This window comes from Oncorhynchus kisutch, unplaced genomic scaffold (assembly GCF_002021735.2).
Source record: "Oncorhynchus kisutch isolate 150728-3 unplaced genomic scaffold, Okis_V2 scaffold2905, whole genome shotgun sequence".
NCBI classification, from domain to species: Eukaryota; Metazoa; Chordata; class Actinopteri; order Salmoniformes; family Salmonidae; genus Oncorhynchus; species Oncorhynchus kisutch.
Window position 1 is genome coordinate 548,391 of NW_022264850.1, and position 22,367 is coordinate 570,757.

At 44.4% G+C, this 22,367-nt stretch overlaps 1 protein-coding gene across 2 annotated transcripts in view; it reads right to left on the reverse strand.

Moving 5' to 3' along the window:
- Window positions 1-1,068: 1,068 nt before the first annotated feature.
- Window positions 1,069-22,367, reverse strand: part of ppl (periplakin) — a 64,026-nt gene continuing 42,727 nt past the window's right edge. For both annotated transcript variants that reach the window (XM_031819958.1, XM_031819959.1), the window contains 11 exons: window positions 21,360-21,511; window positions 19,455-19,558; window positions 15,487-15,644; window positions 15,052-15,230; window positions 14,565-14,703; window positions 14,115-14,308; window positions 8,883-9,033; window positions 8,338-8,421; window positions 8,081-8,197; window positions 5,149-5,241; window positions 1,069-5,000 (listed from right to left, as the gene is read on the reverse strand). In XM_031819958.1, the coding sequence (XP_031675818.1) occupies window positions 2,334-5,000; window positions 5,149-5,241; window positions 8,081-8,197; window positions 8,338-8,421; window positions 8,883-9,033; window positions 14,115-14,308; window positions 14,565-14,703; window positions 15,052-15,230; window positions 15,487-15,644; window positions 19,455-19,558; window positions 21,360-21,511 (4,038 nt within the window). In that variant the 3' untranslated portion in view covers window positions 1,069-2,333. The remainder of the gene's footprint in view (window positions 5,001-5,148; window positions 5,242-8,080; window positions 8,198-8,337; window positions 8,422-8,882; window positions 9,034-14,114; window positions 14,309-14,564; window positions 14,704-15,051; window positions 15,231-15,486; window positions 15,645-19,454; window positions 19,559-21,359; window positions 21,512-22,367) is intronic.

The window sequence follows — 22,367 nt, forward strand, 5'->3', positions numbered from 1 at the left end:
TGTTATTGTAGCCTACTGTATCCTAATGTTATTGTAGTCTACTGCAGCCTACTGTTATTGTAGCCTACTGTATCCTAATGTTATTGCAGCCTACTGTATCCTAATGTTTTTGTAGTCTACTGTATCCTAATGTCATTGTAGCCTACTGTATCCTAATGTTATTGTAGTCTACTGCAGCCTACTGTTATTGTAGCCTACTGTATCCTAATGTTTTTGTAGTCTACCGTATCCTAATGTTATTGCAGCCTACTGTATCCTAATGTTTTTGTAGTCTACTGTATCCTAATGTTATTGCAGCCTACTGTATCCTAATGTTTTTGTAGTCTACTGTATCCTAATGTTATTGTAGTCTACTGTATCCTAATGTTATTGTAGTCTACTGTATCCTAATGTTATTGTAGTCTACTGTATCCTAATGTTATTGTAGTCTACTGTATCCTAATGTTATTGTAGTCTACTGTATCCTAATGTTATTGTAGTCTACTGTATCCTAATGTTATTGTAGTCTACTGTATCCTAATGTTATTGTAGCCTACTGTATCCTAATGTTATTGTAGTCTACTGTATCCTAATGTTATTGTAGTCTACTGTATCCTAATGTTATTGTAGCCTACTGTATCCTAATGTTTTTGTAGTCTACCGTATCCTAATGTTATTGCAGCCTACTGTATCCTAATGTTTTTGTAGTCTACTGTATCCTAATGTTATTGTAGTCTACTGTATCCTAATGTTATTGTAGTCTACTGTGATAAAGCCTTGGATGGTTTTGGCTGGTTTGGTTGGTGGGAGGACTGTTCTTTCACCATTACAAACATATCCTCTTATCTTCAGCAATTTGTTTGCAACTGATTGGTACGATGACCAGATCTGTCCTTGAGATTAGCAGGAATACGGTGGTTTTCAAGAACAGCTGTACAATAATATTTCTTTCAATAAATACGAGCTTCATGTATGGAACATATGCCTAAGGATTATTTATCTTGCTTTTATCTATAAGCAATATATCTTTGTAGATCTATAATGTGTTTAGAACTGGCCTACGTTTTAAAGAAACACACAACAACTTTACTCATTATCATTTTGACTGTTTTATTTCTTATGCAAGACGTGTAAAAACAGGACAACTGAGAGACCGTTTGACAGTAGCATACCACAGACCGACATTACCAATATCCGTTCATATCCTTGTGTATGTAAATTCAACCCCACGTTCAAAACAAAATAAACATGTTTAAAGTACTACCTCTAGCCTCATAACTACCTCTAGCCTCACAACTACCTCTAGCCTCACAACTACCTCTAGCCTCACAACTACCTCTAGCCTCATAACTACCTCTAGCCTCATAACTACCTCTAGCCTCACAACTACCTCTAGCCTCACAACTACCTCTAGCCTCACAACTACCTCTAGCCTCATAACTACCTCTAGCCTCATAACTACCTCTAGCCTCATAACTACCTCTAGCCTCACAACTACCTCTAGCCTCATAACTACCTCTAGCCTCATAACTACCTCTAGCCTCACAACTACCTCTAGCCTCACAACTACCTCTAGCCTCACAACTACCTCTAGCCTCACAACTACCTCTAGCCTCACAACTACCTCTAGCCTCACAACTACCTCTAGCCTCACAACTACCAACTACCTCTAGCCTCACAACTACCTCTAGCCTCACAACTACCTCTAGCCTCACAACTACCTCTAGCCTCACAACTACCTCTAGCCTCACAACTACCTCTAGCCTCATAACTACCTCTAGCCTCATAACTACCTCTAGCCCTGTAACCCAGTGTAAGTAGTTTAACAAGCGTATTCCAGGGACAGACAGACAGAAAACCCTTCTACAACATTTGATTGGCTATAAACACAGCCATACCAACCCTCACTTAAAACCAGAACACCAGTTTGTGTATTTATAGTGTATTATGTGTTTGAAAATAAATATAACAGTGCATTGTAGAGAGAGAGAGAGAAACAGAGAGAGAGACAGAGAGAGACAGAGAGAGACAGAGAGAGAGAGAGAGAGAGAGAGAGAGAGAGAGAGAAACAGAGAAACAGAGAGAGAGAGAGAGAGAGAGAGAGAGAGAGAAACAGAGAAACAGAGAGAGAGAGAGAGAGAGAGAGAGAGAGAGAGAGAGAGAGAGAGAGAAAGTATACATATAAAACTAACATATTGTTTAATGTTAGATCAAGTACGTCAGAATTAAAACATTTTGGAAGATTCAAATCTAGTGAAATCCAAAATCAAGAAACGCCACCCATTTCAAACTCATGGTCGTCAGAAACATAGACGGTTAAAAAAAAGAAGTAGTTTTGTTCAGATGTTTCTTTTTCACTTGGTCTTTCCCGACACCATGACTCCGAACTCCTGGATGGTGATCTCCTTGTCATGGTACTGCTGCAGCTGGCGGTTGGTGATGTTCCCAGCCCTCAGGGCGTCTTCAATGGAGAACTTCTTCCCAGACTTCCTGTCGTGGAGAACAGAGGACTCCCCCTTGGGGCCCTTGACACTGATCTCCTCCCAGTCGCACTCCTGGCTCTGGAGGTTCACAAACATCTTCCAGTCGATCAGCCCCAGTTTGTAGGCCTCCTCCGGCCTCATCTCCTTACCCGAGTCGGGGTCGATGACCACAATGGATCTCCTCAGGTGGCTCTCCCTCTGCTCCCTCTTGATCTGGATGGCCGACAGGCTCTTCTGTAGCTTCTCGATCTCCTCATCCTTCTGGCTGGTGATGGCCCTCAGTTCGGCCAGCTCCCTCTGCAGTGAGTCCAGCCTCAGCTCTAGGTTCTTCCCGCTCTCCATGGGGGCCGAGTTGGAGATGCTCCGGGTCTCCGTGGAGGTGATCTGGATCTCGGACTGCAGCCTGCGGATGTCATTCTGTAGCCTCTGGTTCTCCTGCTGGAGGCGACTGCTCTCGTCGCGGATGTAGTCCAGCTCCTTGGACGACTTGGTGTTGGTGAACTCCATGTCGGACAGGCGGGACTTGAGGCTGCCCAGCTCCTGGTCCAGCTCGAGCCTCCTCCTCTTCTCCTGTTCCAGCGTCCTCGTCATCTTCTCGATCTCCAGCTCAGCCTCTGGGTCCTTCTCTACCTGGATGGTCTCGGTGCGCACCACCTTCTCCTTCACCACCATCCTCTCCAAGGTGACCTGCTGCTGGAGCAGGACGTTCAGCTCCTTCTCCAGCAGGGTGCGCTTGTGTCTCTCCTCCTCCACCTGCAGCTTGAGGATGGAGTGCTCTTTCTCTTGCTGGGGGTCCTGCTGGAGAACCACCATCTGTTTCACTGTGACCCTCTCCCTGTTCTCCTTGTCCCTGAGCTCCATCTCGTTCAACCTGACCCTCAGCCTCTGGATCTCCAGCTCTGCATCGCGCCGAGCTCGGCGTTCTCGCTCCAGCTCCTCCAGCTGTGCGTCCAGGTTGGCCTTCTGCCTCTGAAGTTGGAAGAGCTCCTCTTTCAGGGTCTCCCTCTGCCTCTGTTCATTGTTGATGTTCTGTGTGAAGGTGCTGCACTCTGACCTCAGTAATGGGTCCTCCTCCATCTTAACCACCTCCTGCTGGACAACCTTCTCCCTGACCTGGGACAGGTCGATCTTCCTTAGCCGGATCTTCTCCTCATTAGCTGATCGCTCCCTCTCCAGGTCCAGGCGTTTCTTCTGCTCGTCCGCCAGCTTCCTCTTCAGGATCTCAATCTCCTCCTTGGTTTTGGGGTTTTCTTTGTACTCCAGAACCTCGTTAACCACCTCTTTAATTTGCACCTGTGGCTTGGTGTCCTTCCACCTCTGAATCTCGTCCCTCAGCTGCCTGATCTCCATCTCTGACTTCTCCGTCTGGTACGTCTTGTCCACAATCTCATTGCGGAGTTTCTCCAGCTCCCTCTCGGTCTGCGGGTCCGTCTTGTACTTGATGACTTCCTTGATGATCTCCTTGATCTCGATCTGCGGACCTCTGTTTCTCAGCATCTTCAGCTCGTCCTGGTGGGACTTCAGCTGCTGGTCGGCGTCTCTGTACCTCCTCTGGTGTTCCACCAGTTCCATGCGTAGGTTGGCCACTTCAGCCTCAGCCTTGGGGTCAGGCCTGACGATCTCCCTCACCTTCTCCTGAACTATGACCCTTGACTTTTCCTCCTCTAGGCTGGAGATCTTCCTCTGGAGGTCGGCGCGCTCCCTTTGGGAAGACCGGTGCTTGGCCTTCTCATCCTCATGTTGCATCCTGAGATTCTCTACCTCCCTCTCAAAGGCGATATCCTTCTCCACCTTCAGCACCTCCTTGATGGAGATCTTCTCCTCGGCCATGGACTTCTCCTTCTCCAGCCTGCGGAGCTTGTCCTGGAGGAAGCGCAGCTCATCCTCCAGTTGCTTCCTGCCCTCCTGCTCCTTCTGCTTCCTGTCCAAGAGGATGCGGTACTCGTTCTCCAGTTGGGGGTCGTTCTGCACTTTAATCACCTCCTCCTCTGTGATCACTTCCTGCTCCTTGGACTTCTGCTGTGCCAGGAGCGTCACCTGCTTGGTGATCTGGATCACCTCGTTGTCCTTGATGGTCTTCCTCCTCCTCAGTTCTTCCAGCTCCTCCCTGAGCCTCCTCACCTCCTCCTCCTGGCCGCGGTCCCTCTCGATACGCAGCACCTCCTTCACGGTGTACTGCTGTGCTCCTTCTTTGATCTCTGTTTCGATGCCGCGCAGCTTCAGCCTCAGCGCCTCCAGCTCGTTGTCCATGGCCCGGGTGACCCGGGTTTCGTCTGACAGTTTCTGACGGACATTGTGGACCTCGTCGACCAGAGTCGGATCCGGAACCTTCTTGATGATCTCCTTCTTGACGACGGTGTCCTCCGGCTTCTGGCCCTCCAACATGTAGATGTCTGTCTGGATTTTCTCTAGATCCTTCTCCAGCTGCTCCCTCCTCTGAATCTCGTCTTTCAGTTGACTCTCGATCCTCCAGGCTTCTTCTCCCGGAGCAGCAGATCTGACTTGTTGGACATTGTTGCTGACGATCACGTCTGATTGCTGAGAGAGAGGGAGAGGAGGCTGGGGTTATTGTTTTTAGAAGTTAATGGCAAAGATGTTTATTTAGAATGATGTGACATTTAAATTCTATTTTGTATCTATATAAAGATGTGCCACATTGATTGTTGAACATTCAGGAGTATCTCACCTGATTCATAAGGCCTTGTGCAAACTGTAGATTCGCCATCCTTTGCTTGTTCACTGCATTCACTTCGGTGAATTTAGCTTCAATGGCAGATTCCTGTCAACAAGGAAATTATAAAAATGTATGGAACCAGAGGCATCATGTTATTTTACTGCTGCTCTTTAATTATATCTTTATTTTTTACTTCACACTTATTTTTCTTAACTGCATTGTTGGTTAAGGGCTTGTCAGTCAGCATTTCACTGTCTCTACACCTGTTGGTTAAGGGCTTGTCAGTCAGCATTTCACTGTAAGGTCTCTACACCTGTTGGTTAAGGACTTGTCAGTCAGCATTTCACTGTAAGGTCTCTACACCTGTTGGTTAAGGACTTGTCAGTCAGCATTTCACTGTAAGGTCTCTACACCTGTTGGTTAAGGGCTTGTCAGTCAGCATTTCACTGTAAGGTCTCTACACCTGTTGGTTAAGGGCTTGTCAGTCAGCATTTCACTGTAAGGTCTCTACACCTGTTGGTTAAGGACTTGTCAGTCAGCATTTCACTGTAAGGTCTACACCTGTTGGTTAAGGACTTGTCAGTCAGCATTTCACTGTAAGGTCTCTACACCTGTTGGTTAAGGGCTTGTCAGTCAGCATTTCACTGTAAGGTCTCTACACCTGTTGGTTAAGGGCTTGTCAGTCAGCATTTCACTGTAAGGTCTCTACACCTGTTGGTTAAGGGCTTGTCAGTCAGCATTTCACTGTAAGGTCTCTACACCTGTTGGTTAAGGACTTGTCAGTCAGCATTTCACTGTAAGGTCTCTACACCTGTTGGTTAAGGGCTTGTCAGTCAGCATTTCACTGTAAGGTCTCTACACCTGTTGGTTAAGGGCTTGTCAGTCAGCATTTCACTGTCTCTACACCTGTTGGTTAAGGGCTTGTCAGTCAGCATTTCACTGTAAGGTCTCTACACCTGTTGGTTAAGGGCTTGTAAGTAAGTATTTCACTGTAAGGTCTCTACACCTGTTGGTTAAGGGCTTGTCAGTCAGCATTTCACTGTAAGGTCTCTACACCTGTTGGTTAAGGACTTGTCAGTCAGCATTTCACTGTAAGGTCTCTACACCTGTTGGTTAAGGGCTTGTCAGTCAGCATTTCACTGTAAGGTCTCTACACCTGTTGGTTAAGGGCTTGTCAGTCAGCATTTCACTGTAAGGTCTCTACACCTGTTGGTTAAGGACTTGTCAGTCAGCATTTCACTGTAAGGTCTCTACACCTGTTGGTTAAGGGCTTGTCAGTCAGCATTTCACTGTAAGGTCTCTACACCTGTTGGTTAAGGGCTTGTCAGTCAGCATTTCACTGTAAGGTCTCTACACCTGTTGGTTAAGGACTTGTCAGTCAGCATTTCACTGTAAGGTCTCTACACCTGTTGGTTAAGGGCTTGTCAGTCAGCATTTCACTGTAAGGTCTACACCTGTTGGTTAAGGGCTTGTCAGTCAGCATTTCACTGTAAGGTCTCTACACCTGTTGGTTAAGGGCTTGTCAGTCAGCATTTCACTGTAAGGTCTCTACACCTGTTGGTTAAGGGCTTGTCAGTCAGCATTTCACTGTAAGGTCTCTACACCTGTTGGTTAAGGGCTTGTCAGTCAGCATTTCACTGTAAGGTCTCTACACCTGTTGGTTAAGGGCTTGTCAGTCAGCATTTCACTGTCTCTACACCTGTTGGTTAAGGACTTGTCAGTCAGCATTTCACTGTAAGGTCTCTACACCTGTTGGTTAAGGACTTGTCAGTCAGCATTTCACTGTAAGGTCTACACCTGTTGGTTAAGGACTTGTCAGTCAGCATTTCACTGTAAGGTCTCTACACCTGTTGGTTAAGGGCTTGTCAGTCAGCATTTCACTGTAAGGTCTCTACACCTGTTGGTTAAGGGCTTGTCAGTCAGCATTTCACTGTAAGGTCTCTACACCTGTTGGTTAAGGGCTTGTCAGTCAGCATTTCACTGTAAGGTCTCTACACCTGTTGGTTAAGGACTTGTCAGTCAGCATTTCACTGTAAGGTCTCTACACCTGTTGGTTAAGGGCTTGTCAGTCAGCATTTCACTGTAAGGTCTCTACACCTGTTGGTTAAGGGCTTGTCAGTCAGCATTTCACTGTAAGGTCTACACCTGTTGGTTAAGGGCTTGTCAGTCAGCATTTCACTGTAAGGTCTCTACACCTGTTGGTTAAGGGCTTGTCAGTCAGCATTTCACTGTAAGGTCTCTACACCTGTTGGTTAAGGGCTTGTCAGTCAGCATTTCACTGTAAGGTCTCTACACCTGTTGGTTAAGGACTTGTCAGTCAGCATTTCACTGTAAGGTCTCTACACCTGTTGGTTAAGGGCTTGTCAGTCAGCATTTCACTGTAAGGTCTCTACACCTGTTGGTTAAGGGCTTGTCAGTCAGCATTTCACTGTAAGGTCTACACCTGTTGGTTAAGGGCTTGTCAGTCAGCATTTCACTGTAAGGTCTCTACACCTGTTGGTTAAGGGCTTGTCAGTCAGCATTTCACTGTAAGGTCTACACCTGTTGGTTAAGGGCTTGTCACATTACAACGTGTAATAGGCATTGAGGTTACAGTCAAGGGCCGACTCTCACATGACACAATATTCCATATCAGTGGACTACTGCCCATGCACCCTATATAGTGCACTACTTTTGACCAGGACCCATGCACCCTATTCCCTATATAGTGCACTACTTTTGACCAGGACCCATGCACCCTATTCCCTATATATAGTGCACTACTTTTGACCAGGGCCCATGCACCCTATTCCCTGTATAATGCACTACTCTTGACCAGGGCCCATGCACCCTATTCCCTGTATAATGCACTACTTTTGACCAGGGCCTTATGACCAGAGTCCAAAAGTAACGCACTAAATAGGTAAATGGGTTCTATTTGGGCCACAGCTGCAGTCTTCCTTACCTCTTCCTTGACCCTAAGTGCAGGGGACTCCAATCTGCTTCTCTTGTAGGTCTGCGGGACCAGCCCGTCTTCAAGGTCCAGAATAGACTTGAACTTCTCAGTATCATTCTCATAGTCCTGCAAAAACACAAATTAGTCAAATCAATTATTCATTGAAGAGGAAGAAACATGAGAGAAAGTGTAACAATAAATCGTCTACATTTCTCCTAGCCGTAGGTAATCAGAGTGGATGTGTCGATCGGTGTTCATTCCCTTACCTTGACGGCTTGCTGGTAAAGTTGGGCATTTTTCGATACGTTGTTCAACTCAGACTCCTTCTTTTTAATGTCGGAGAGCAGGTTCTGTGACAACACAGCAATCAACATTTTAGACCGAGAAACATAACAGGATCATTAGGAGGTATAGGACTGACTAGAGGTATAGAAACATAACAGGACCATTAGAGGTATAGGACTGACTAGAGGTATAGAAACATAACAGGACCATTAGAGGTAGAGGACTGACTTGAGGTATAGAAACATTCGTTTTAGTTCAGGACAGGGTTGCAAAACATTATCAATTAGTGGGCCAATCAGAAATCAGCTGCCCCTCCCCCAATCCAAACATTAACCATTAGTGGGGCAATCAGAAATCAGCTGCCCCTCCCCCAATCCTAACATTAACCATTAGTGGGCCAATCAGGAATCAGCTGCCCCTCCCCCAATCCTAACATTAACCATTAGTGGGACAATCAGAAATCAGCTGACCCTCCCCCAATCCTAACATTAACCATTAGTGGGCCAATCAGAAATCAACCACCTACCTTCTGGTTTTCCAGCTTGGTTTCCACCTGACTGAGGTTGTCTTTCTCAGTTGGCTCATAGTTTGGCACGCGGGACAGCCAGTTGTTCAGGTTGTCGTAGTCACTGCGGTAGTTACTGTATGACGTCTTAGCCCTCTGCAGGCTCTGAGTTCTGTAACACACCACACCACAACATGAACGTACCACACCACAACGTGAACGTACCACACCACACCACAACGTGAACGTGAACGTACCACACCACACCATGAACGTACCACACCACAACATGAACGTACCACACCACAACATGAACGTACCACACCACAACATGAACGCACCACACCACACCACAACATGAACGTACCACACCACAACATGAACGTACCACACCACACCACACCACAACATGAACGTACCACACCACAACATGAACGTACCACACCACAACATGAACGTACCACACCACAACATGAACGCACCACACCACAACATGAACGCACCACAACATGAATGCACCACACCACACCATGAACGTACCACACCACACAATGAACGTACCACACCACACCACACCATGAACGTACCACACCACACCATGAACGTACCACACCAAAACATGAACGCACCACACCACACCATGAACGTACCACACCACACCACAACACGAACGTACCACACCACAACACGAACGTACCACACCACAACATGAACGCACCACACCACAACATGAACGCACCACACCACAACATGAACGTACCACACCACAACATGAACGTACCACACCACAACATGAACGTACCACACCACACCACAACATGAACGTACCACACCAGACCACAACATGAACGTACCACACCACACCACAACATGAACGTACCACACCACAACACAACATGAACGTACCACACCACAACACAACATGAACGTACCACATCACACCACAACATGAACGTACCACACCACAACATGAACGTACCACACCAAACCACAACATGAACGTACCACACCACAACATGAACGTAACACACCACACCACACCATGAACGTACCACACCACACCATGAACGTACCACACCACACCATGAACGTACCACACCACAACATGAACGCACCACACCACAACATGAACGTACCACACCACAACATGAACGTACCACACCACAACATGAACGTACCACAACACAACATGAACATACCACACCACAACATGAACATACCACAACACAACATGAACGTACCACACCACAACATGAACATACCACAACACAACATGAACGTACCACACCACAACATGAACGTACCACACCACAACATGAACGTACCACACCACAACATGAACGTACCACAACACACCGTCATGTGAAGTCTATTATAGTAAAATCACAATCCAGGTCTGGCTATGATGAGTCTTGATCTTGGCTTCAACCTTTTTTTTACCAGTAGTAAAGAGCGACGAACGCTCAATCAGCCCTCAAAACCTCACAAATATCATTTATGGAGGTCAAAGGTTACTACATTCCAAATTCTCTACCCTTCTCCCTGAAGTGTGCACTTGTACACTTCCCTTTATGGATTTAAAATGATTGGACTGGTGTTAGAAATATGATGGAAATGGGAACTCCCCTCCAGTCATACTTGTACCGATCCAATGGTTTTGAGTTCTGGAGAAGGGTAGAACATCTGAACGCAGCCACAGGGCTCAACTGCACCTCAGAGACTGATGCCTTATGTACGGTACAGAGTCATGGAACCACTTTAATCATGTTTACATACTGTTTTACCTACTTCATGTCTATATACTGTATTCTAGTCATGGCTCATTCTATATAACTACTGCTGTACACACTGTTTCTAATTCATATACTGTCTATAATGTCTATACACACCATCCTATATAACTACTGTCTATAATGTCTATACACACACCATCTTATATAACTACTGTCTATACACACCATCCTATATAACTACTGTCTATACACACCATCCTATAACTACGGCCTATACACACCATCCTATATAACTACTGTCTATACACACCATCCTATATAACTACTGTCTATACACACCATTCTATATAACTACTGCCTATACACACCATCCTATATAACTACTGTCTATACACACCATCCTATAACTACTGTCTATACACACCATCCTATAACTACGGCCTATACACACCATTCTATATGACTACTGTCTATACACACCATCCTATATATGACTACTGTCTATACACACCATCCTATATAACTACTCTATACACACCATCCTATATAACTACTGTCTATACACACCATCCTATATAACTACTGTCTATACACACCATCCTATATATAACTACTGTCTATACACACCATCCTATATAACTACTGTCTATACACACCATCCTATATATAACTACTGTCTATACACACCATCCTATATATAACTACTGTCTATACACACCATCCTATATAACTACTGTCTATACACACCATCCTATATAACTACTCTATACACACCATCCTATATAACTACTGTCTATACACACCATTCTATATAAGACTACTGTCTATACACACCATCCTATATAACTACTGTCTATACACACCATCCTATATAACTACTGTCTATATACACCATCCTATATAACTACTGTCTATACACACCATCCTATATAACTACTCTATACACACCATCCTATATAACTACTGTCTATACACACCATCCTATATATAACTACTGTCTATACACACCATCCTATATAACTACTCTATACACACCATCCTATATAACTACTCTATACACACCATCCTATATAACTACTGTCTATACACACCATCCTATATATAACTACTGTCTATACACACCATCCTATATATAACTACTGTCTATACACACCATCCTATATAACTACTGTCTATACACACCATCCTATATAACTACTCTATACACACCATCCTATATAACTACTGTCTATACACACCATCCTATATAACTACTCTATACACACCATCCTATATAACTACTGTCTATACACACCATCCTATATATAACTACTGTCTATACACACCATCCTATATAACTACTGTCTATACACACCATCCTATATAACTACTGTCTATACACACCATCCTATATGACTACTGTCTATACACACCATCCTATATATAACTACTGTCTATACACACCATCCTATATAACTACTGTCTATACACACCATCCTATATAACTACTGTCTATACACACCATCCTATATAACTACTGTCTATACACACCATCCTATATAACTACTGTCTATACACACCATCCTATATAACTACTGTCTATACACACCATCCTATTATAACTACTGTCTATACACACCATCCTATTATAACTACTGTCTATACACACCATCCTATATAACTACTGTCTATACACACCATCCTATATGACTACTGTCTATACACACCATCCTATATGACTACTGTCTATACACACCATCCTATATGACTACTGTCTATACACACCATCCTATATAACTACTGTCTATACACACCATCCTGTATAACTACTGTCTATACACACCATCCTATATAACTACTGTCTATACACACCATCCTATATAAGACTACTGTCTATACACACCATCCTGTATAACTACTGCCTATACACACCATCCTATATGACTACTGTCTATACACACCATCCTATATAAGACTACTGTCTATACACACCATCCTATATGACTACTGTCTATACACACCATCCTATATGACTACTGCCTATACACACCATCCTATATGACTACTGTCTATACACACCATCCTATATAAGACTACTGTCTATACACACCATCCTATATGACTACTGTCTATACACACCATCCTATATGACTACTGTCTATACACACCATCCTATATGACTACTGTCTATACACACCATCCTATATAAGACTACTGTCTATACACACCATCCTATATAACTACTGTCTATACACACCATCCTGTATAACTACTGTCTATACACACACCATCCTATATAAGACTACTGTCTATACACACCATCCTATATAAGACTACTGTCTATACACACCATCCTGTATAACTACTGTCTATACACACCATCCTATATAAGACTACTGTCTATACACACCATCCTATATAAAACTACTGTCTATACACACCATCCTATATAAGACTACTGTCTATACACACCATCCTATATAACTACTGTCTATACACACCATCCTATATAACTACGGTCTATACACACCATCCTATATAACTACTGTCTATACACACCATCCTATTATAACTACTGTCTATACACACCATCCTATATAACTACTGTCTATACACACCATCCTATATAACTACTGTCTATACACACCATCCTATATAAGACTACTGTCTATACACACCATCCTATATAACTACTGTCTATACACACTGTTTCTAATTAATATACTGTCTATACACACCATCCTATATGACTACTGTCTATACACACCATCCTATATAAGACTACTGTCTATACACACCATCCTATATAACTACTGTCTATATACACCATCCTATATATAACTACTGTCTATATACACCATCCTATATAACTACTGTCTATACACACCATCCTATATAACTACTGTCTATACACACACCATCCTATATAACTACTGTCTATACACACCATCCTATATATAACTACTGTCTATACACACCATCCTATATAACTACTGTCTATACACACCATCCTATATGACTACTGTCTATACACACCATCCTATATATAACTACTGTCTATACACACCATCCTATATAACTACTGTCTATACACACCATCCTATATAACTACTGTCTATATACACACCATCCTATATAACTACTGTCTATACACACCATCCTATATAACTACTGTCTATACACACACCATCCTGTACATAGATGTTTATATTCCAGAGTCTGACAGTCTTGTTCTAATATTTCTATATTCCTGTCATTTGTATTTTGTAGATTTACATGTATTGTTACAACTGCACTGTTGGAGCACTGCACTGTTGGAGCACTGCACTGTTGGAGCACTGCACTGTAGGAGCACTGCACTGTAGGAGCGAGGAACACAGACATTTCCCTACACCCACGATAACATCTGCAACCAATAACAACCAATAGCAACCAATAGCAACCAATAACAACCAATAACAACCAATAACAACCAATAGCAACCAATAACAACCAATAACATTTGATTTGATCATTCATTTGAAGTCTCAGTCCTGTTTACCTGGTGTCGATCTGCCTGTTGAGGTTGTCGTAGCGTTTGTTAAGTCTCCGGACCTCGCCCTCCTGCCTCTCGATGTCGGGGCAGTGCTCCTGCAGCTTGGTTGCCATGGTGTCACAGCTGCCTTTGGCCACATGCAGGTTAGCCTCCGTCTCCGTCACCGCGGACCTCTTGGTCTTCAGCTCTGATGCAATATCCTGTCGGGAGAGGAAGTGGAGGTTGAATTGTGTGTTTGGGGGAAGTTCTGCCCCAACCGGGACAAAGTTGAGATATGAGTGTGTAGCTCAGACCTTCCAGCTCAGCATACATTTATACTGTATGTCGTTAGCAAATATGCTTCTGTCTTTGGTATCTGTACTGATACAATACATTTCCTTTGTGGAGAAGATCCATTTGGATCTAAACATGAATCCTGATGAGAATAAACGAGCGATCAGAGGGCAGCCATCTTACAGCCAGTTGACGCTGTGTCTTCTCCAGAGATGAGATGTCTGCTGGGGCGACTTCCTCCCTGGCCAGCTTGTTCTCGTAGCTGGACAATAAAGATTTCCCGTTTTGAAGGGAGTTCTCCAGGCGGTTGGAATTCTGAAGCCTGTAAACAAACGCATGATTTGATTAAATGACATTAGATTAAAATGACATTTAAAATGTGTTTAAATAGTGTCATAGTGGCCTACAGGTTAGTCATCCTAGTAAAACTCTCTCATTTTGTTTATCTTTATTTAACTAGGCAAATCAGTTAAGAACAAATTCTTATTTACAATGACAGCCTAGGAACAGTGGGTACACTGCCTGTTCAGAACGACAGATTTGTACCTTGATAGCTCGGGGATTTGAACTTGCAACCTTTCGCTCTAACCACTAGGCCACCCTGCCGCCCTGGTCCTGAGTTTTGTGTAACTACTACCATCTCTACTAACAAGTACAAAAAGCTACTCACTTGTCCTCGGAGCACTTGAGCAGCAGGTTGATCTTGTCGTATTTGTTGTTGGCCTCGTTCACCTTGCCGTTCAGCTGAGGGGCGCTGGCACATTTAGGGTTAGAGGTCAGGAACTTCTCAGCCTCCCTCACCTTGGACGACTTCTCCGGCTCGATCTTACGAACCACGGCTGCAATGTCCTGGTGGAAGAATATGGGATAAGCGTTCAAAAAAAAAAAAAAAAAGTGTACATTTCCTGGAACTAACTAATAGTACTTCCTCGATAAGCATAAAACAACTCTCTCAAGACTTTCTTTGGCAGGATTAAATGGGTTTGAAAACTGTATTCTAAAAACTGTAGTCTAAATAGGAGGACAGGAGAAGAGTAGGAGGAGGAAAAGCATCTCTACCGCTCTACACCCTCTGTGCAGAGAAAGGAGAAAAACGAGGAACTACCTTGACGTCCTGCAGACGGTCAGCGCTGTCCTGCAGAGGCCTGGTCTGCTCCAGAGGGGGGCGTACTCGAGAGTAGATGGCCTTCTCCTGTTTGTCCAGATCACTGGTCACCTTGTCCAGACCGGCCATCAGCTGGCGACACTGCTGCTCCTCCTTGTCTATAATATTCATCAATCAATCACCAAAATAACACACACAACAAATCATATACAACCAGACTCAACAATCACAACATCCACACACAATCAATCAATCACACACCAAAATAACACACACAACAAATCATATACAACCAGACTCAACAATCACAACATCCATACACAATCAATCAATCACACACCAAAATAACACACACAACAAATCATATACAACCAGACTCAACAATCACAACATCCACACACAATCAATCAATCACACACCAAAATAACACACACAACAAATCATATACAACCAGACTCAACAATCACAACATCCACACACAATCAATCAATCACACACCAAAATAACACACACAACAAATCATATACAACCAGACTCAACAATCACAACATCCACACACAATCAATCACACACCAAAATAACATACACAACAAATCATATACAACCAGACTCAACAATCACAACATCCACACACAATCAATCAATCACACACCAAAATAACACACACAACAAATCATATACAACCAGACTCAACAATCACAACATCCACACACAATCAATCACACACCAAAATAACATACACAACAAATCATATACAACCAGACTCAACAATCACAACATCCATACACAATCAATCAATCACACACCAAAATAACACACACAACAAATCATATACAACCAGACTCAACAATCACAACATCCACACACAATCAATCAATCACACACCAAAATAACACACACACAACAAATCATATACAACCAGACTCAACAATCACAACATCCACACACAATCAATCACACACCAAAATAACATACACAACAAATCATATACAACCAGACTCAACAATCACAACATCCATACACAATCAATCAATCACACACCAAAATAACACACACAACAAATCATATACAACCAGACTCAACAATCACAACATCCACACACAATCAATCAATCACACACCAAAATAACACACACAACAAATCATATACAACCAGACTCAACAATCACAACATCCATACACAATCAATCAATCACACACCAAAATAACACACACAACAAATCATATACAACCAGACTCAACAATCACAACATCCACACACAATCAATCAATCACACACCAAAATAACATACACAACAAATCATATACAACCAGACTCAACAATCACAACATCCACACACAATCAATCAATCACACACCAAAATAACACACACAACAAATCATATACAACCAGACTCAACAATCACAACATCCACACACAATCAATCAATCACACACCAAAATAACACACACAACAAATCATATACAACCAGACTCAACAATCACAACATCCACACACAATCAATCAATCACACACCAAAATAACACACACAACAAATCATATACAACCAGACTCAACAATCACAACATCCACACACAATCAATCAATCACACACCAAAATAGCATACACATAATCAGATACGACTACACACACACAATATAGAATCAGACATAACATCACATTCACAAGTCAGACAATCACACTGGCCTACAAATCATTACAAGCTGCAGCTCTAGTGATTAACTCCAGTAGTCACATGACATGGAAACCAACCAATCACATTTATTTATAAAGTGCTTTTTACACCAGCAGGTGTCACAAAGTCCTTATACAGAAACTCTGTAGCTGTAGAAGCACGCTGGCTAGGAACAACGTCCTAGAAAGGGTAGGAACCTAGGAAGAAACCTAGAGAGGAACCAGGCTCTGAGGGGTGGACCAGTCCTCTTTCTGGTTGTGCCGGGTAGATAGGAACCAGGCTCTGAGGGGTGGACCAGTCCTCTTTCCGGTTGTGCTGGGTAGAGAGGAACCAGGCTCTGAGGGGTGGACCAGTCCTCTTTCTGGTTGTGCCGGGTAGAGAGGAACCAGGCTCTGAGGGGTGGACCAGTCCTCTTTCTGGTTGTGCTGGGTAGAGAGGAACCAGGCTCTGAGGGGTGGACTAGTCCTCTTTCCGGTTGTGCTGGGTAGAGAGGAACCAGGCTCTGAGGGGTGGACCAGTCCTCTTTCTGGTTGTACCGGGTAGAGAGGAACCAGGCTCTGAGGGGTGGACCAGTCCTCTTTCTGGTTGTGCTGGGTAGAGAGGAACCAGGCTCTGAGGGGTTGACCAGTCCTCTTTCTGGTTGTACTGGGTAGAGAGGAACCAGGCTCTGAGGGGTGGACCAGTCCTCTTTCTGGTTGTGCCGGGTAGAGAGGAACCAGGCTCTGAGGGGTTGACCAGTCCTCTTTCTGGTTGTGCTGGGTAGAGAGGAACCAGGCTCTGAGGGGTTGACCAGTCCTCTTTCTGGTTGTGCCGGGTGGTGATTATAAGGAGTATACGGCCATTAAGGCCAGATGGTTCTTCAAGATGTTCAGACGATCATAGATGACCAGCAGGGTGAGATAATAATCACAGTGGTTATAGATCAGGGCTCTCCAATAGGTGGATGGACATCTACCAGCAGCTCACAGCCCACCTATGAGTAGCTCACCATGTAGTTGGGTTCCTGAGTGGCGCAGCGATCTAAGGCACTGTATCTCAGTGCAAGAGGTGTTCACTACAGACCCTGGTTCAATTCTAGGCTGTATCACAACTGGCCATGATTGGGGAGTCCCATAGGACGGCGCACAATTGGCCCAGAGTCGTCCAGGTTTCTAATAGTATTTGAACCCAGGTCTGCTGTGGTATCTCAGTCTATGCCACTCTGACATGGCTCATTTATATATTCTTAATTCCAGTCCTTTACTTAGACTTGTGTGTAGTGTATATATGTTGTGTATTAGCAGATGTTAATGCGGGTGTAGCGAAATGCTTGTGTTTCTAGCTCCAACAGTGCAGTAATATCTAACAAATTACACAACATATATACACTACACACAAGTCTAAGTAAAGGACTGGAATTAAGAATATCAAGTCAAAACCAGGAGAAGAAAGAAAAAATCTGGAAAATACTAAGGACAATGTTGTGGGGCTGTCGTGTTGATTACTGTTTATGAACCATTATTTTACCAGGTATCTTTTATACAGCGAGGAACCCGGGGAAGAGTTGCCGGGTAGAGGAGAAGAATGTGCCTATTTAAAAGCTATAAATAAATAAAATTTTTAAAGAGTTGCTTGCGACCTGTTAATTTTTTTTGAAAGGAGCTCATGCTAGAAAAGTCTGGAGACGCCTGTTATAGAGGGTAGCAACAGGTCAGCACCTCAGAAGTTAAATGTCAGTTAGCTTTTCATAGCCGAGCATTCAGAGATTGAGACAGGGACATAACATGACATAACATGACATAACATACCATTCCATGACATAACATACCATAACACGACATACCATGACACGACATACCATGACACGACATACCATGACATGACATACCATGACATGACATACCATGACATACCATGACATACCATACCATGACATACCATGACATAACATACCATGATATACCATGACATAACATACCATGACCTACCATGACATACCATAACATGACATGACACACCATGACATGACATACCATGACATGACATACCATACCATGACATGACATACCATGACATGACATACCATGACACGACATATCATGACACGACATATCATGACACGACATACCATGACACGACATACCATGACACGACATATCATGACACGACATATCATGACACGACATACCATGACACAACATACCATACCATGACATACCATGACATGACATACCATGACACGACATACCATAACATAACATGACATAACATACCATGACATGACATACCATACCATGACATAACAGTACCTACCAGAGCCAGCGGAGCCGTCTTTCTTCAGTTCCTCCAGGCGTTTGACCAGGGTGGTCTTACTGCCAGACACCTTCATCTTAATACCCTTCTGCTGGCTGGCCAGACTGGAAACAAACAACAGACCCTGTTACACAATGTACAAGTACACCGTCTCGGAAAACAACAGACCCTGTTACACAGTGTACAAGTACACCGTCTCGGGTAACAACAGACCCTGTTACACAGTGTACAAGTACACTGTCTCGGGAAACAACAGACCCTGTTACACAGTAAATACACCGTCTCGGGAAACAACAGACCATGTTACACAGTGTACAAGTACACCGTCCCGGGAAACAACAGACCCTGTTACACAGTAAGTACACCGTCTCGGGAAACAACAGGCCCTGTTACACAGTGTACAAGTACACCGTCCCGGGAAACAACAGACCCTGTTACACAGTGTACAAGTACACCGTCTCGGGTAACAACAGGCCCTGTTACACAGTGTACAAGTACATCGTCCCGGGAAACAACATACCCTGTTACACAGTGTACAAGTACACCGTCTCGGGAAACAACAGACCCTGTTACACAATGTACAATTACACCGTCTCGGGAAACAACAGACCCTGTTACACAATGTACAAGTACACCGTCTCGGGAAACAACAGACCCTGTTACACAATGTACAAGTACACCGTCTCGGGAAACAACAGACCCTGTTACACAATGTACAAGTACACCGTCTCGGGAAACAACAGACCCTGTTACACAATGTACAATTACACCGTCTCGGGAAACAACAGACCCTGTTACACAATGTACAAGTACACCGTCCCGGGAAACAACAGACCCTGTTACACAGTGTACAAGTACATTGTCCCGGGAAACAACATACCCTGTTACACAGTGTACAAGTACACCGTCTCGGGAAACAACAGACCCTGTTACACAATGTACAATTACACCGTCTCGGGAAACAACAGACCCTGTTACACAATGTACAAGTACACCGTCTCGGGAAACAACAGACCCTGTTACACAATGTACAAGTACACCGTCTCGGGTAACAACAGGCCCTGTTACACAGTGTACAAGTACATTGTCCCGGGAAACAACATACCCTGTTACACAGTGTACAAGTACACCGTCTCGGGAAACAACAGACCCTGTTACACAATGTACAATTACACCGTCTCGGGAAACAACAGACCCTGTTACACAATGTACAAGTACACCGTCTCGAGAAACAACAGACCCTGTTACACAATGTACAATTACACCGTCTCGGGAAACAACAGACCCTGTTACACAATGTACAAGTACACCGTCACGGGAAACAACAGACCCTGTTACACAGTGTACAAGTACACCGTCTCGGGTAACAACAGGCCCTGTTACACAGTGTAAAAGTACACCATCCCGGGAAACAACATACCCTGTTACACAGTGTACAAGTACACCGTCTCGGGAAACAACAGGCCCTGTTACACAGTGTACAAGTACACCGTCCCGGGAAACAACAGACCCTGTTACACAGTGTACAAGTACACCGTCTCGGGTAACAACAGGCCCTGTTACACAGTGTACAAGTACATCGTCCCGGGAAACAACATACCCTGTTACACAGTGTACAAGTACACCGTCTCGGGAAACAACAGACCCTGTTACACAATGTACAATTACACCGTCTCGGGAAACAACAGACCCTGTTACACAATGTACAAGTACACCGTCCCGGGAAACAACAGACCCTGTTACACAGTGTACAAGTACACCGTCTCGGGTAACAACAGGCCCTGTTACACAGTGTACAAGTACACCATCCCGGGAAACAACATACCCTGTTACACAGACCCCCGTAACACACACACACACACACACACACACCTCTCCACCCCACCCCATAACAAACACACTTACCTGTTGGAGACGGCGACAGACTCTGGGTCTGTGGGGGGGACCATGAAGCAGGCCCCCGGAGCCGTCAGTTTACGCCCGGCCGCGTCCTTCACCTCCCACTTGGGCCCCTTGTTACTCAGGAGGGTGTACCTCTCTCCACGCAGGATCTGACCCTGGGATGGACAACCACAACATTACACAGAGTTTCACTCACTGATCTGGTATGGAAGAACCAGAACACAAATAGAGGTTCACTCACTGAACCACTTTGGATAAGGCCCTTAGCTCTTCCTGACCACATGACCTGACCACATGACCTGACCACACGACCTGACCACATGACCTGACCACATGACCTGACCACACGTCCTGACCACATGACCTGACCACACGTCCTGACCACATGACCTGACCACACGTCCTGACTACACGACCTGACCACACGTCCTGACCACACGTCCGGACCACATGACCTGACCACATGACATGACCACACGACCTGACCACACGTCCTGACCACACGTCCTGACCACACGTCCGGACCACATGACCTGACCACATGACCTGACCACACGACCTGACCACACGTCCTGACCACACGTCCTGACCACATGACCTGACCACACGTCCTGACCACATGACCTGACCACACGTCCGGACCACATGACCTGACCACATAACCTGACCACATAACCTACATAACCTGACCACATGACCTACATAACCTGACCACATGACCTGACCACATGACCTGACCACACGTCCGAACCACATGACCTGACCACATGACCTACATAACCTGACCACATGACCTACATAACCTGACCACATGACCGGACCACATGACCTGACCACATGACCTGAACACATGACCTACATAACCTGACCACATGACCTGACCACATGACTTACATAACCTGACCACATGACCTACATAACCTGACCACATAACCTGACCACATAACCTGACCACATAACCTGACCACATAACCTACATAACTTGACCACATGACCTGACCACATGACCTG